The 13,513-nt window shown below is 35.2% G+C and overlaps 1 protein-coding gene across 1 annotated transcript in view; it reads left to right on the top strand.

Moving 5' to 3' along the window:
* Window positions 1–11,907, top strand: part of MSH4 (mutS homolog 4) — a 90,774-nt gene extending 78,867 nt beyond the window's left edge. Inside the window, exons 18-20 of the mRNA XM_061186433.1 lie at window positions 6,293–6,467; window positions 7,825–7,913; window positions 11,716–11,907. Coding sequence (XP_061042416.1) covers window positions 6,293–6,467; window positions 7,825–7,913; window positions 11,716–11,907 — 456 coding nt within the window. The remainder of the gene's footprint in view (window positions 1–6,292; window positions 6,468–7,824; window positions 7,914–11,715) is intronic.
* The last annotated feature ends 1,606 nt before the right edge of the window (window positions 11,908–13,513 follow it).

The following is a 13,513-nucleotide window of genomic DNA, read 5'->3' as shown; positions in this document are numbered from 1 at the left end:
CTCTTCTCTGTAGGCCAGATCTTACAGTGGAAACTTCAGTCACTGAATTGGGAAACCTAAATACAGTGGGAGTAATTGGATCTTGCCATGGCAGGATGTACCAACGGATGGTACTCTACTACCAAAGGCAAGACAGGTGTGGTTACCAAAACAGACAGCAGAGTCCAAGCAGCAATCAGAATAGTCTTGACTTGGGCAGTCATATGGCATTGGCTAGTTGATTGTGGTGTCCCTAGAAGTGAAATAGAAAGGAAGCTTATTAAATTCTTACGTGATCTGTATAAGCAGAAAAGTTTTAGGTCAGGTGAACAAAAGTCTAGCCTGAACCATAAAAAAGAGAGTCAGGGCCCCTCAGCCAATTTCTAGACCTGAGCCAATTTACAGATCTAGAAGTTCTTAAATGAAGGGGAAGCCAGGTCCCCTGGAGGAGGGACTCTGGTACACTCCAAAAATGTATTCTGTTAATTTTTCTCCCAGCCTTCTCCAAAGGGACCTACAGCCTTTTACCAGGGTAACTGTGCATTGGGGAAAGAGGAAATAATCAGGCTTTTTGAGGGCTACTAGACACTGGCTCTGAAGTGACTCTAATTACAGAGACCCAAAACATCACTGTGGTTTACCAGTCAGGGTAGGGCTTATGGAAGTCAGATGATTAATGGAGTTTTAGCTCAGGTCTATCTTACAGTGAGCCCGATGGGTATGCAACCCATCTTGTGATTATTTTCCCAGTTTTGGAATGTGTAATTGGGATATGTGTATTCAGCAGCTGGTAAAATCCCCACATTGGTTCCCTGACCTGTGGAGTGAGGACTATTATGGTAGGAGAGAGCAAATGGAAGCCACTAGAACTGTTTCTATGTAGGAAAATAGTAACCCAAAGCAGTACCCCATTCCTAGAGAGACTGGAGACATTAGTGCCACCATCAAGGACTTGAAATTTGCAGGGGTGGTGATTCCCATCACATTCCCATTTAACTCATCTATTTTGCCTGTGCAGAGGACAGATGGACCTTGGAGAATGACAATGAATAATTGTAACCTTAACCAGGTGGTGACTACAATTGCAGCTATTTGTACCAGATGAGGTTTCATTGCTTGAGCATATGAACATATCCCGTGGTACCTGGTATGTGGCTAATTGATCTAGCCAATGCATTTTTCTCCATACCTGTCAATAAAGATCACCAGAAGCAGTTTGCTTTCAGCTGGCAAGGTCAGCAGTACCCCTTCACTGTCCAACTTCAGGGGTATATCAGCTCTCCAACTCCGTCATAATCTAGTTTGTAAGGATCTTGATTACTTTCCTTTCGACAGGATATCACACTGGTCCATTACATTGATAACATTATGCTGATTGGACCTAGTGAGAACAAAGTAGCAACTACTATAGACTTATTGGTAAGACATCTGTGTGTCAGAAAGGGGAGATAAATCCAACAAGAGTACAGGGACCTAAAGACCTGTACTCTGAAAACTGTTAGAAGATGATGAAAGAAATTGAAGACAACACAAACAGATGGAAAGATATACCCTGTTCTTGGAGTGGATGAATCAATATTGTTAAAATGACTGTACTCCAAGGCAATCTACAGATTCAGTGCAATGCCTATCAAATTACCAATAACATTTTTTACATAACTAGAACAAAGAATTTTTTAATTTGTACGGAAACACAAAAGACCCCAAATAGCCAAAGCAATCTTGAGAAAGGAGAACGAAGCTGGAGGAATCAACCTCCCTGACTTTGGACTATACTACAAAGCTACAGTAATTAAAACAGTATGGTACTGGCACAAAAACCAATCAATGGAACAGGATAGAAAGCCCAGAAATAAACCCATGCACCTATGGTCAAGTAATCTATGACAAAGGGGGCAAGAATATATAATGGAGAAAAGACAGTCTCTTCAATAAGTGGTACTGGGAAAATTGGACAGCTACATGTAAAAGAATGAAATTGGACCATTCTCTAACACCATACACAAAAATAAACTCAAAATGGATTAAAGACATAAATGTAAGGCTATAAAACTCCTAGAGGAAAATATAGGCAGAATACTCTCTGACATAAATTGCAGCAATATCTTTTTGGATCTGTCTCCTAGAGTAATAGAAATAAAACCAAAAATAAACAAATGGGACCTAATTAAATTTAAAAGCTTTTGCACAGCAAAGGAAACTATAAACAAAACAAAAAGACAGTCTGCAGAATGGGAGAAAATATTTGCAAAAGATGCTACATACAAGGACTTAATTTCCAAAATATACAAATAGCTCATACAGCTTAATATCAAAAAAACAAACAACCCAATCAAAAAACGGGCAGAAGATCTAAATAGACACTTCCCCAAAGAAGACATATAGATGGCCAACAGGTACATGAAAAGATGCTCAGTATCGCCAATTATTAGAGAAATGCAAATCAAAACTACAATGAGATATTATCTCTCACCAGTCAGAATGGCCATCATTAAAAAGTCTACAAATAATAAATGCTAGAGAGGGTGTGGAGAAAAAGGAACCCTCCTACACTGTTGGTGGGAATATAAATTGGTGCGGCCACTCTGGAGAACAGTATGGAGGTTCCTTAAAAAACTAAAAATAGAGCTACTGTATGATCCACCAAATCCCACTCCTGGGCATATATCCAGAGAAAACTATAATTTGAAAAGATACATGCACCCCAGTATTCATAGCAGCACTATATACAATAGCCAAGGCATGGGAGTAACCTAAATGTCCATAGACAGATGAATGGCTAGAGAAGATGTGGTATATATATATATATATATATATATATATATACACACACATACACACAGTGGAATACTACTTAACCATAAAAGAGAATGAAATAATGCCATTTGCAGCAACATGGATGGACCTAGAGATTATCATATTAAGTGAAGTAAGTCAGAGAAAGACAAGTATATGATATCACTTATGTGTGGAATCTAAAAAAAATGATACAAATGAACTTATTTACAAAACAGAAATAGACTCACAGACATAGAAAGCAAACTTATGGTTACCAAAGGGATAGCAGGGGTTGGGAGAGACATAAATCAGGAGTTTGGGATTAACATATATATGCTACTGTATATAAAATAGGTAAACAACAAGGACCTCCTGCATAGCACAGGGAAGTATACTCAATATTTTATAATAACCTATAATAGAAAACAATCTGGAAAAGAATATACATGTATAACTCAATCACTTTGCTGTACAGTTAAAACTAACACAATATTGTAAATTAACTATACTTCAATTTTTTAAAAATGTAAAAAAGAGAAAAAGTATAGGGGCCTTCTACCTCAGTGAAATTTCTAGGAGTCCGGTGACATGGGGCATGTTGAGTTATCCCTTCTAAGGTGAAATATAAGTTGTTACACCTGGCCCCTCCTACAGCTAAAAAGAGGCAAAATACATTGTTGGCCTCTTTGGATTTTAGAAGCAACCTATTTCTCATTTGGATGTGTTACTCCAGCCCATTTACCAAGTGACCTGAATACTGCTAGTTTTGCATGGGGCTCAGAGCAGGAGAAGGCTCTGCAACAGGTTCGCCTTGCAAGCTGCTCTGCTACTTAAGCCATATGATCAAGCAGATCCAATAGCGTTTGAAGTATCAGTGACAGATAAGAGATGCTGTTTGGCCCCTTTGGCAGGCCCTGTGTAGGTGAATTGTAGCGCAGGGCATTAGGATTTTGGAGCAAAGCCCAAAGCCCTGCCATCCTCTGTAGATAACTACTGTCCTTTTGAGAAACAGCTCATAGCCTGCTACTGTGCCTTAGTAGAGACACAATGATTAACCATAGGCCACCAAGTTATCATGTGACCTGAGCTGCCCATCATGAGCTGGGTGTTATCTGATCCACCAGCCATAGCATTGGGCATGCACAGCAGCACTCCCATCATCAGATGGAAGGGGTATATACATGATTGGGCATGAGAAGTCCCTGAAGGCACAAGTAAGTTACATGAAGACATGGCCCAAGTATTCATGGTCCCCACTCCTACTACACTACTTTCTTTCACCTTGTACCTGTGGCCTCATAGAGAGTTGACAGGGGAAGAGAAGACTTACCTTGTTTACAGATCATTTTGTATGATATTCAGGTGCCACCCAAAAGTGGACAGCTCTAGCACTGTAGTCCCTTTCTAGTCCCTGAATGACCCTGGTGAAGGAAAATTGTCTGATTGGGCAGAACTTGAAGCACTGTACCTGGTTGTTATTTTGCTTGTGAGGAGAAATGGCTGGTTGTGTGATTATATATCAATTCATGGGCTGTGGCCAAGGTCTGGCTGAGACTTGGAAGGAACATTTTTGGAAAATTGGTGACAAGGATGTTTGGGGAAGAGGGATGTGGATAAATCTCTCTGAATAAGCAAAAAAATGTAAGTATATTTGTGTCCCATGTGAATACTTACCAAAGAGTGGCCTCAGGAGAGGAGGATTTTAATAATCAAGTGGATAGGATGACCTGTTCTGTGGATATCAGTCGGCCTCTTTCCTCAGCCACCCCTGCCATCACCCAAGGGGCTCATGAACAAAGTGGCCATGGTAGCATGGATGGAGGTTATATATGGGCTCAGCAACATAGGTTTCCACTCACCATGGCCAACCTGGCCACAGCCATCCCTGAGTGCCCAGTCTGCCAGCAGCAGTGACCAACACTGAGCCTCTGATACAGCACCATTCCCCAAGATGATTAGCCAGCTGCCTGGTGGCAGGTTGATTATGCTGGACCACTTCCATCACGAAAAGGGCAGCAACTTGTTCTTACTGGGCTAGATACTTACTGTGGATACAGAGTTGCCTTCCGTGCATATGTGGCTTCTGCAAAAACTACCACCCATGAACTTAACAGAATGCTTTATCCACCATCACAGTATTCCACACAGAATTGCAGAATTGCTTCTGATTAAGGAACGCACTTCATAACAAACGCGATGCAGCAATGGGCCCGTGTTCATGGAATTCACTTGTCTTATCATGTTCCCCACAATCCTGAAGCAGCTGGCTTGATAGTAAAAATATAATTATTGCTACTTACTTTTAAGGAGCCTAATTTCTAACCTAGTATCTTAGTGCCTAGCACAATCCTTGCAATATAACGGTCCTGAATAATTATTTGTTAAATCGAATTAACCCGAAATAGAGTTTACAGAGTTACTAGAATAGATTGATTTGATATATAAAACTTGAGGATGTTATTGTTATTATGAACATGGTCTCTATCTTCTAAATATTGATAGTTTACTGGGTTTCTAAATATTTTCCTGTTGCTTTGTAAATTTGGTTTGTTTTATACCACCTTTTGATTTGTTTAGTAGTTTTTGAGATTTATTATTTTTCTGTCATATACAAAACCATTCCTCCCTCTGCTACCCCCTTTCCATAGTTGATAGCCATTTGCCAGTCAGATATTTTCTTTTTAATGTCTTAATATTTAAAATTTCCACTAATCACCTATTTAGTTTCTCACTTGTATCTTAAAACATAACGAGTTAGAGTCATATCTCCTTCTGCTTCAGTAACTCTGGGCAGGAAGCCACTGCGCTGGTCAAAAGTCACTTGAACCACCTCCATCAAAATCACCTAAAGTACTTAGGGAAAATGCAGTTTCCTGGGGCCCTAAATTACACTGCTGATTGTGAGAAAGTGAGGGGGATAAGCACCAAGAATTTGCATCTTTAACAAGCTCCCCAGGGGATTACTAAAGTTTAAGAATCATCGTACTAAGCGGTGTCCTCAACCTTTTTTCCCCTTAAGTACCTATCCCAAACACAATGCAAATGTAAAAGCAAAAACCTTTGCAATTTCAAATACCTAAGACAATCCATTGATTTCACTTTCCCAAAACTACTTATATGGAAGGAAGCTAGTTTTAAAGTAAAGGTTTTTAAAGGTTGAGGGAAATGTTATGATATCATTTGTGGATTACTTCTCTAATAAATGATTACCTCAGTTAATAGCTTTATTTCTGGTAAACTTCATCCTTTCAATATCTTCAGGGTTTTTTTTTTTAGGATTTTTGCATTTGTTCTCTTTCCCATAACGTAACATACGTGTGTGTGTAATCATAATAAATATTTTTTCTTCATTGAATATAAAATTTCAAAACATTTTAAGGTGAATTGACCATGTTAGCCTCAAAGTTCATCAGTTTCATTTCTACATTTCTGCTAAGCTACTTAGAAAGTTAAACTAAAAATTTATGTTTAAATAGTTAAAATAGAATTTTCTAGTTCATTTAAAAATACTGATATTCATTGTTGTTTATTCTAGGCATTTACACTGTTCGCTACACATTTCCTGGAACTATGCCATATAGATGTTCTATATCCTAATGTAGAAAACATGCATTTTGAAGTTCAACATGTAAAGAACACCTCAAGAAATAAAGAAGCAATCTTGTATACCTACAAACTTTCTAAGGGATTTACAGAAGAAAAAAATTATGGTATTGCATATAGAAATTATATATATACACTGAAACCCTACATATTCTCGTAAGACAAACTTTCTTCTCTTTACTTGACTGTCAGTCTAAGCAACTTTCCTTCTCATTCTTTTGAGTGCTTGTATGATCTAAGACTATTTTCTATGTCAGACTCACATTTTATATATATTAAGCTTATTTTAAAACATATTAACAGTAACTATGTAGAATTACAATACATGAAAGTCCCAGAAGTATAGTTTCTATCCTTAGAAAAACGTAATTAGTTTATATTTGCAAGTTATATAATGAATTGAAAATTATGTATTTCTTAGACACTCTTTCAGTAACAGCATCCTTCTGTTTTCTTCAGATTCAGGGAACTTGATAACTAAATCTTAAGTCTTAAAATGGAATGTATTACCAAATTATGTGTGTTCATAAACTTGGTTAGATATTTTCTATCTAAATCATTTTGTGACATGTAAAGTTGCACAGATTGAGGGAATTTTCAGTTGAATTTTACATATAAAGTTCCAAAAATTATTTTAGCTATGAATGTGACCTTTGTGAGGGTAAAAATAGCATCTTTGTTTTGCTATTTGAAATGGGAAAATCAAATGGATAACTTAATTTGTATCAGATGTTTAATCTTTATAAGCCTCAGTTTCATCTATTAAATGGTGATATATGTGGATTTGTGAAGATTAAATGAATTGTCAAATACAAACTGCCTAGCATAGTCCCTAGCAATTAGTAACTTCTAAATAAATGTTAGTGTTGCTTCTGTTGCCTCTAAAGCAATAAATAAACTATTAGCACATAGTAGAAAGCCTATAAGGCATTTACACAATAAAAATCTGGGAACATGAGAATACTAATTGGTATTTGAATTTGCATGAAGAGTAGTCACCTACCATTATGTCTTCGGAGAAATTCCTCCCTTGTTGATCTGCTAGATAGACGAATATTCAGCTGTAAGCTTATCTCTGACTACACTTTCTTCTACACTGAAAAACCCGTATGTCCTTTGACCTATAAACCAACTGAATTTGTAGTTGGAATTTCATTGTTATTACTACTATTTGATTTTTTTATTACCTCTTTTCCTTTCCCTATCATGTTTTCTTCTATCTCAGAGGTATCTTCAGAGGTAATTGATATTCTAATTTGTCTTACATGTCTTAGCAAGTAATTAAATCTCATAATTGTTAAGTTGTCATCCAGAACTTAGGGAAACTTGATTTTGAGAATTAAGTAGTTCATAAATACCTAAGAAAGGAAATTTAAATCTGTGAAGAAAAGATTAATACTGATTAAAACAAACTTAACAAAACCAGCAATAATAATATTGAAGCCCCATTCTTGATAATTTTAGGATTAAAAGCTGCAGAGGTATCGTCACTCCCACCATCAATTGTCTTGGATGCCAAAGAAATCACAAGTCAAATAACCAGACAAATTTTGGTAAGAAACTCTTTAGCAATAAGAATTGTTTTTCAAATTCAAGAAAATACTTTTAGTGTACATTTTTATTATGGCCTTGGATCTAAATATATATAATTAATAATTAAAATATTTAAAACAAAAACCTAATTCCTAGGTAAAGAAAATCCTTTTTACTTCTCAAAACTTTTTTGGTTTGATCTATTATAACTTTTCCCAGCATACCTACTAATAAGATAGGAGACAAAAGTTAAACAGTTCAGTTCCTACTTGTTGCTACACTGACTTTATGATAAGAAAAGAAATCTCTATAAAGTAAGCATTAAAAATAAAAATCACTATGCACAACATTTTCATGTCTTTTTAAATAGTTTTCAAAGCTCTTCTATCCATTATCATATATAAGCCTCGTAACTCTTCATGAAGCAGTTAGATCTAATAAAAGATAAATAATAAAGGTATTATTTTTATGTGCATTTTTACAGCTGAGGTTCATAGAGCTTAAGTGATTTGCTAGGAAGCAGTAGATCCAACACTGAATTCACCTCTGTTAACTGAAAATTTGGAAATCTTTTTTCATTTTTTTACATCAGGTTGCCTTATATTGTTTTAAGAATCCAGTGTGTTCAGTAAACTAAGCTATGTGCAGTATGAAATTTTCTTCAGTATTAACAGTTTCCTGTGTCTTTCACTCTTTCTTAACCTGCCTTCAATTTTTCTTTTGCATTCCTCAGTCTTTTGACCTCCTAGACTGCTTTTATGACTTTACTTGCCTAACTACTCCATTGGAATTCCTTCGCCAGTAATTTTGGCAGTGCTTCACTTCTAAAGAACCTCTCATTACCTAGTTCTTCAGAATTCCTCTTGCCAAATTCCAATTATGGGCAACCTCTCCAGTAGCCTTCTAGGTTTTGGATTTCCTGATGCTGCTCAAAATATATTCAGGCTAATTTTAGCCACTGCAAATTAGTATATACTAACTTTGGTTGAATATTTTACTGAATAGTTTTTTCTTCTCTCCCATTAATCTATGTGGTTTCTTATAGTAACTCTTTCAAAATGTTTCTACTCTTCCTGAGCCCTCAATAACCTTACTCTCTACAAAAAAATTTACCTCCTATACTTTTTGAGAGACTTGAGGTCATCCTGATGAGTCCTTGAACCTTTTCCTCCTTCAGAATTCTATTTTGGAATTTCTGTTTTTCACCTATTTCTCTTCCTTCCTATCTCAGAGGAAGAGATTACCTTTCAACCTTTTTAAGGTTAACTTTCCTACCTTCTTTCCATCTCGATTAAGATCAGTTTCTTCATCAGTTTCTTTTCTTCTCTTTGCATCCTTAGTGTTTTTTTCAGTGGCTTTTTTTTTTTCCTATGAATATGGTTAGGTTTTTCCCAATAAATCCTTTTTTTTTTTTTTTTACCTTCTCAAATTATATTTCTCTTCCTTTTACTGCCAGTTTCCCAAGAGTAATCTATACTTGCTTTTTCCATTTTCCACTTGCAAACTGGATCTTGTCATCACTCTACAGAAAGTTTCCTCTTAAATACTAACTATTCATAAAATCGTATGGCCTTTTTTTCACTTCTCATCTTCCCTGTTCCCTCTATGGCGTTTGGCACTACCCTTCTTTCCCTTTTCATAATTCTTCGCTGTCTTGGCTACTGTGGAATTGTCCTCTCCTGGATGTTCTCATTCTCCTACCTCTTTGATTATCACTTCTTTCCTTTCTTCACTAGTGCTTTATATTATTCCACCTACCTAATAGAAGTATTCCTAAGATTTTACCATTGTTTCTTTGTTTAAAATTCTATACTCTTGGTGATCTCACCTTTCCTCAGCCTCCATTTTCAATTCTTTTTGACTCTGAATCTATATATTTTTATTCATATTTCTTCTTGAAATCTTAATTTATGCTTTCACTCTTTAGTAGGTTCAAAATTAAATTTATCATCTTTTGAAAAATCTTCTCATCTCTTCACTTTCAGATCTCCCAGTGACCCATCAGAGCTATGAATCCTTCTTCTTAATTACCTCTCATTAGGACTAAGCAGTAGGTTCTCTCTGTTTTCCAACCCATCCTACATACTTCTACCAGATTTTCTTCTAATGCATAGTTCTTATGTTGTTTCCTGCTCGGAAATTTTCAGTTGTTTCTTACCAAATAAAAGTTGAACTCCTTAGCCTAATGTTGAAAGTCTTCTATGATTAATTCTTAAAATGTAATCTGAGGATTACGTACATTAGAATCACCTGGGATACTGGGTACCATCCCAGATTTTCAAGGGTCTCCTGTGGCTCAAGGATTTACATTTTTAACCAGTCTTCAGATGATTTTTAAGCAAACTAAAGTTTGTTAACTACTGCTTTATGATCTCCCTTTGTTTACTACCTCAGTGTTATATAACATTACTCAATTTAACTATAACGTACATTTCTGCCACATTGAATTACTTGTCATTTCATCATTCTGACCTGATTGTGTACCATACTTTTTAATGTGTTTGCTCTCTCTGTTTCTTCCATCTGGAATGCCCTCCCTTCTAGGCTCTTCTGTCCATCAAGATTCATTTCAAATACTCCATCCTGTTTAAGCTTTTCTTGACACAAGCTGGAAGTGAACTTTCTTTCCTCTGAACATTTTATATCCTTCTTATGGGACTTTTCATGATTAATCAGTTGCTTGTAAACATGTCTGTTTCACTGTAAGACTGAGCTTTTTGACTTCCATTATCATGTCAGGATGACATTTTTGTATGCCCCCATAGTCATGAATGCAAGTTATAGGGTCTGGAATATAGATAATAATAGATATTCAATAACTGTCATTTAAATAATAAACTGATAGTTGATCAATCAGTGTATCGAATAGATGGATGGATCAATATATGATAATCTTATTCTACCTCATGGAGTCGTATTCATTTTTCCTATAGTGAAAGTAGAGAAATATCTGGAATTCTTGGCTATTGAGGAGTTGAAGGGATTGTATTTCCCTTAGTGAATGGAAACTAAGTCTTTACATAAATAGTTAAGATTGAAAATGCTGCTTCCTCTATCTAGCTCAGGCAAAGAAATGAATGAAGAATTTTCTAGCTATACTCCCAACCCTGAAGGGAGGTATTCAAGGACTGAATATCTAAAGGTCTTCCAAAGTATTAGAAGATTCCCATTTTAAACATTATTTCTTGGGTATCCTTAAGTATAGTTTTTAAGTATAATTAAGACATAATTTCAACTAGCAATTTATGTTGCTTATTTTAAAAATGTAATTTACCCCTCAGGCAGTATTTTCTTTTAGGTTCTAGCAATCCTATGTATGAACTGTTTTGAGGGACAAGCAGTTTATTGATGACCCATTCTGTCCACTAGTTTATCTGTTGGGGAATTAAAGTAGGAGATACAGAGTAGTACTCTGAGTGACATTTAAAATTATGAAAACTGCATAGCAATGAGCAGAGTGCTATTTTCCCATACCTTTTTGATGAGAAAGTGTTTGTAGAACATAACTCTGTGGATTTTCTATTACTCTTTGGTGTTGTGCTGAGATATTTGACCGTTTAGCAGATTTTTTTTTTTCATTGTGAAGTGGTTTTCAAGGATTAAGGATCTGTCATAAAGTAGTAAATACTCATGAGAAATTTTATTCTCCAAAATAATATTTATTTCTTCTGGTACATGATTTGCTAGTTGAATGGGGCTGACTTATCCAAAAGGATTGGTTAACCATTGAGTTCTTATTTCTATGAAAGGAGATAGAATATTGCCAAAATAAAAATCATAGTATTCATATTTTAATTTTTATCTATATTTTTTCAATAACAGCAAAGCCAAAGGAGTACCCCTGAGGTGGAAAGACAGAGAGCTGTGTACCATCTAGCTACTAGGCTCGTTCAAACTGCTCGAAACTCTCAGTTGGATCCAGACAGTTTACGAACATATTTAAGTAATCTCAAAAAGAAGTATGAAGCAGATTTTCCCAGGGCTGAACAAGTTTCAGGAAACACTGAAGAGTAATAACAACTCACATCTTATACTAATGAAATAATATGTCTTAATATGAGGAACCTGGAATTCATTTTTCCCAAGAGCAAAAGAAAGTAATATTTGCTAAATTTTGTATTTTAATTGAAAATTACATTATATTAACCTCAGAATTATCCATCTATATGTTCTATATAAGAAAGTATTTGTTATATAACTTAAAAAATGAGAACTATTTAAAGAACTGATTTTTATGTTAGAAAAAAGTCCAACGTGACACTTTTTTCTCATTTATGAAACTTCATGTTAAGTTTATTTATATTTACAAGTTATGGTTTAAAATGTTATCATAAATAGTTTAGCTAAAAGAAATCTTTCTTTGCAGGTCTGAAAACTTAGGCGAGGTTTTCTTTTACACTGTTATTCAGAAGCAATATTTCTTTTACATTTTTATTATGACTCAATGATTTCTTAATTAATACCCCCAAATTCCAACACTGGATGCTTCTGAAGTTTGTTAGAATGATACTGAGAATTTTAAAAGTATTCTTTTTGGCATTCAGTATAGTTCTAAAGGGTGAAATTCAGCAAATAGATATTTTGTAACGCAGAGAGTGTTTCTGCAAGGAGTAGTTACCAAATAGCCAGGTGTTCCATTTTCTACTCACCAACTTCTTCTCTTTTCCCTTTTCCAAATTTTCATTTTTGACCATCTTTTTTAGGTGAGTAAACAAGGCAGCAGAAAGGTAATATTGATATGTTTGCCTTAATTGTTGGTTCACAAGGGAGCATTTTATAAATTGTGTTTCCACGGGCATGTGGCTCACACCACCTTTTAGAGTTAACCCAAAGGTTATTCTGGTTTTATAAATGGACAAAAGAAAATGGAAGACCATCAGTTGTTCAGTAACTGCAAAGAGCTGTTGTCTTCTCAAACACCTTATTTCTATAGTTCCATCTCAGTAGAAGACTTATTCACATAATCTCAGCCCAAAGGCCTAAGATAGAGAAATTACTCTTGGAAACTTAAGTATCTGGAACTCAGGGTATACATTCAATAAGCTGCAAGATTCATAGTTATTTGTATTACTGTGAATTACTATTACAAAAAATTGTTCACAGACTGATTAGGGCCCTATTTTTTGTTAATATATACGTATTTTATTTTATAAAATGTAATACTAATATTTTTGACTTTATTCAGCATTCTAAATATACATTAGTAGCCAGATATATTGAAAAAGTTATAATTTGAATGACACACATAATTTTTTTGAAAAATAATTGTAAATTAGTATTAATAATTACGTTAGATATATACTAAATGTCTTATTAGACTACTTCTATTTCCTATTCTCATGTTTTAGAAATAGAGCACCACAGTATTTGAATTTGACCATTAGTCACATTTAAATTCACAGCCTTTGAAATGAATTATATTTTATGCAGTCATTCCTAAAAGCAGTTAGATAGTTTAGGTTTGTGGCAAATTTCTAGAAGGTACTGAGGAGGAAAAGGGAATGGCACATTGTTTGGGAGGGCAGGGAAGAAAAGGGAGGAAGCAATAACAGGGAGAAGGGGAGCAGGCTGCAGAAGAAAAACAGGCAAGCAGAGACAGGTGCGAAGTATTAAATATGCT

Source organism: Eubalaena glacialis, chromosome 3 (genome assembly GCF_028564815.1).
Source record: "Eubalaena glacialis isolate mEubGla1 chromosome 3, mEubGla1.1.hap2.+ XY, whole genome shotgun sequence".
Taxonomy (NCBI): domain Eukaryota; kingdom Metazoa; phylum Chordata; class Mammalia; order Artiodactyla; family Balaenidae; genus Eubalaena; species Eubalaena glacialis.
This window is presented reverse-complemented; position numbering and strand designations above follow the sequence as displayed.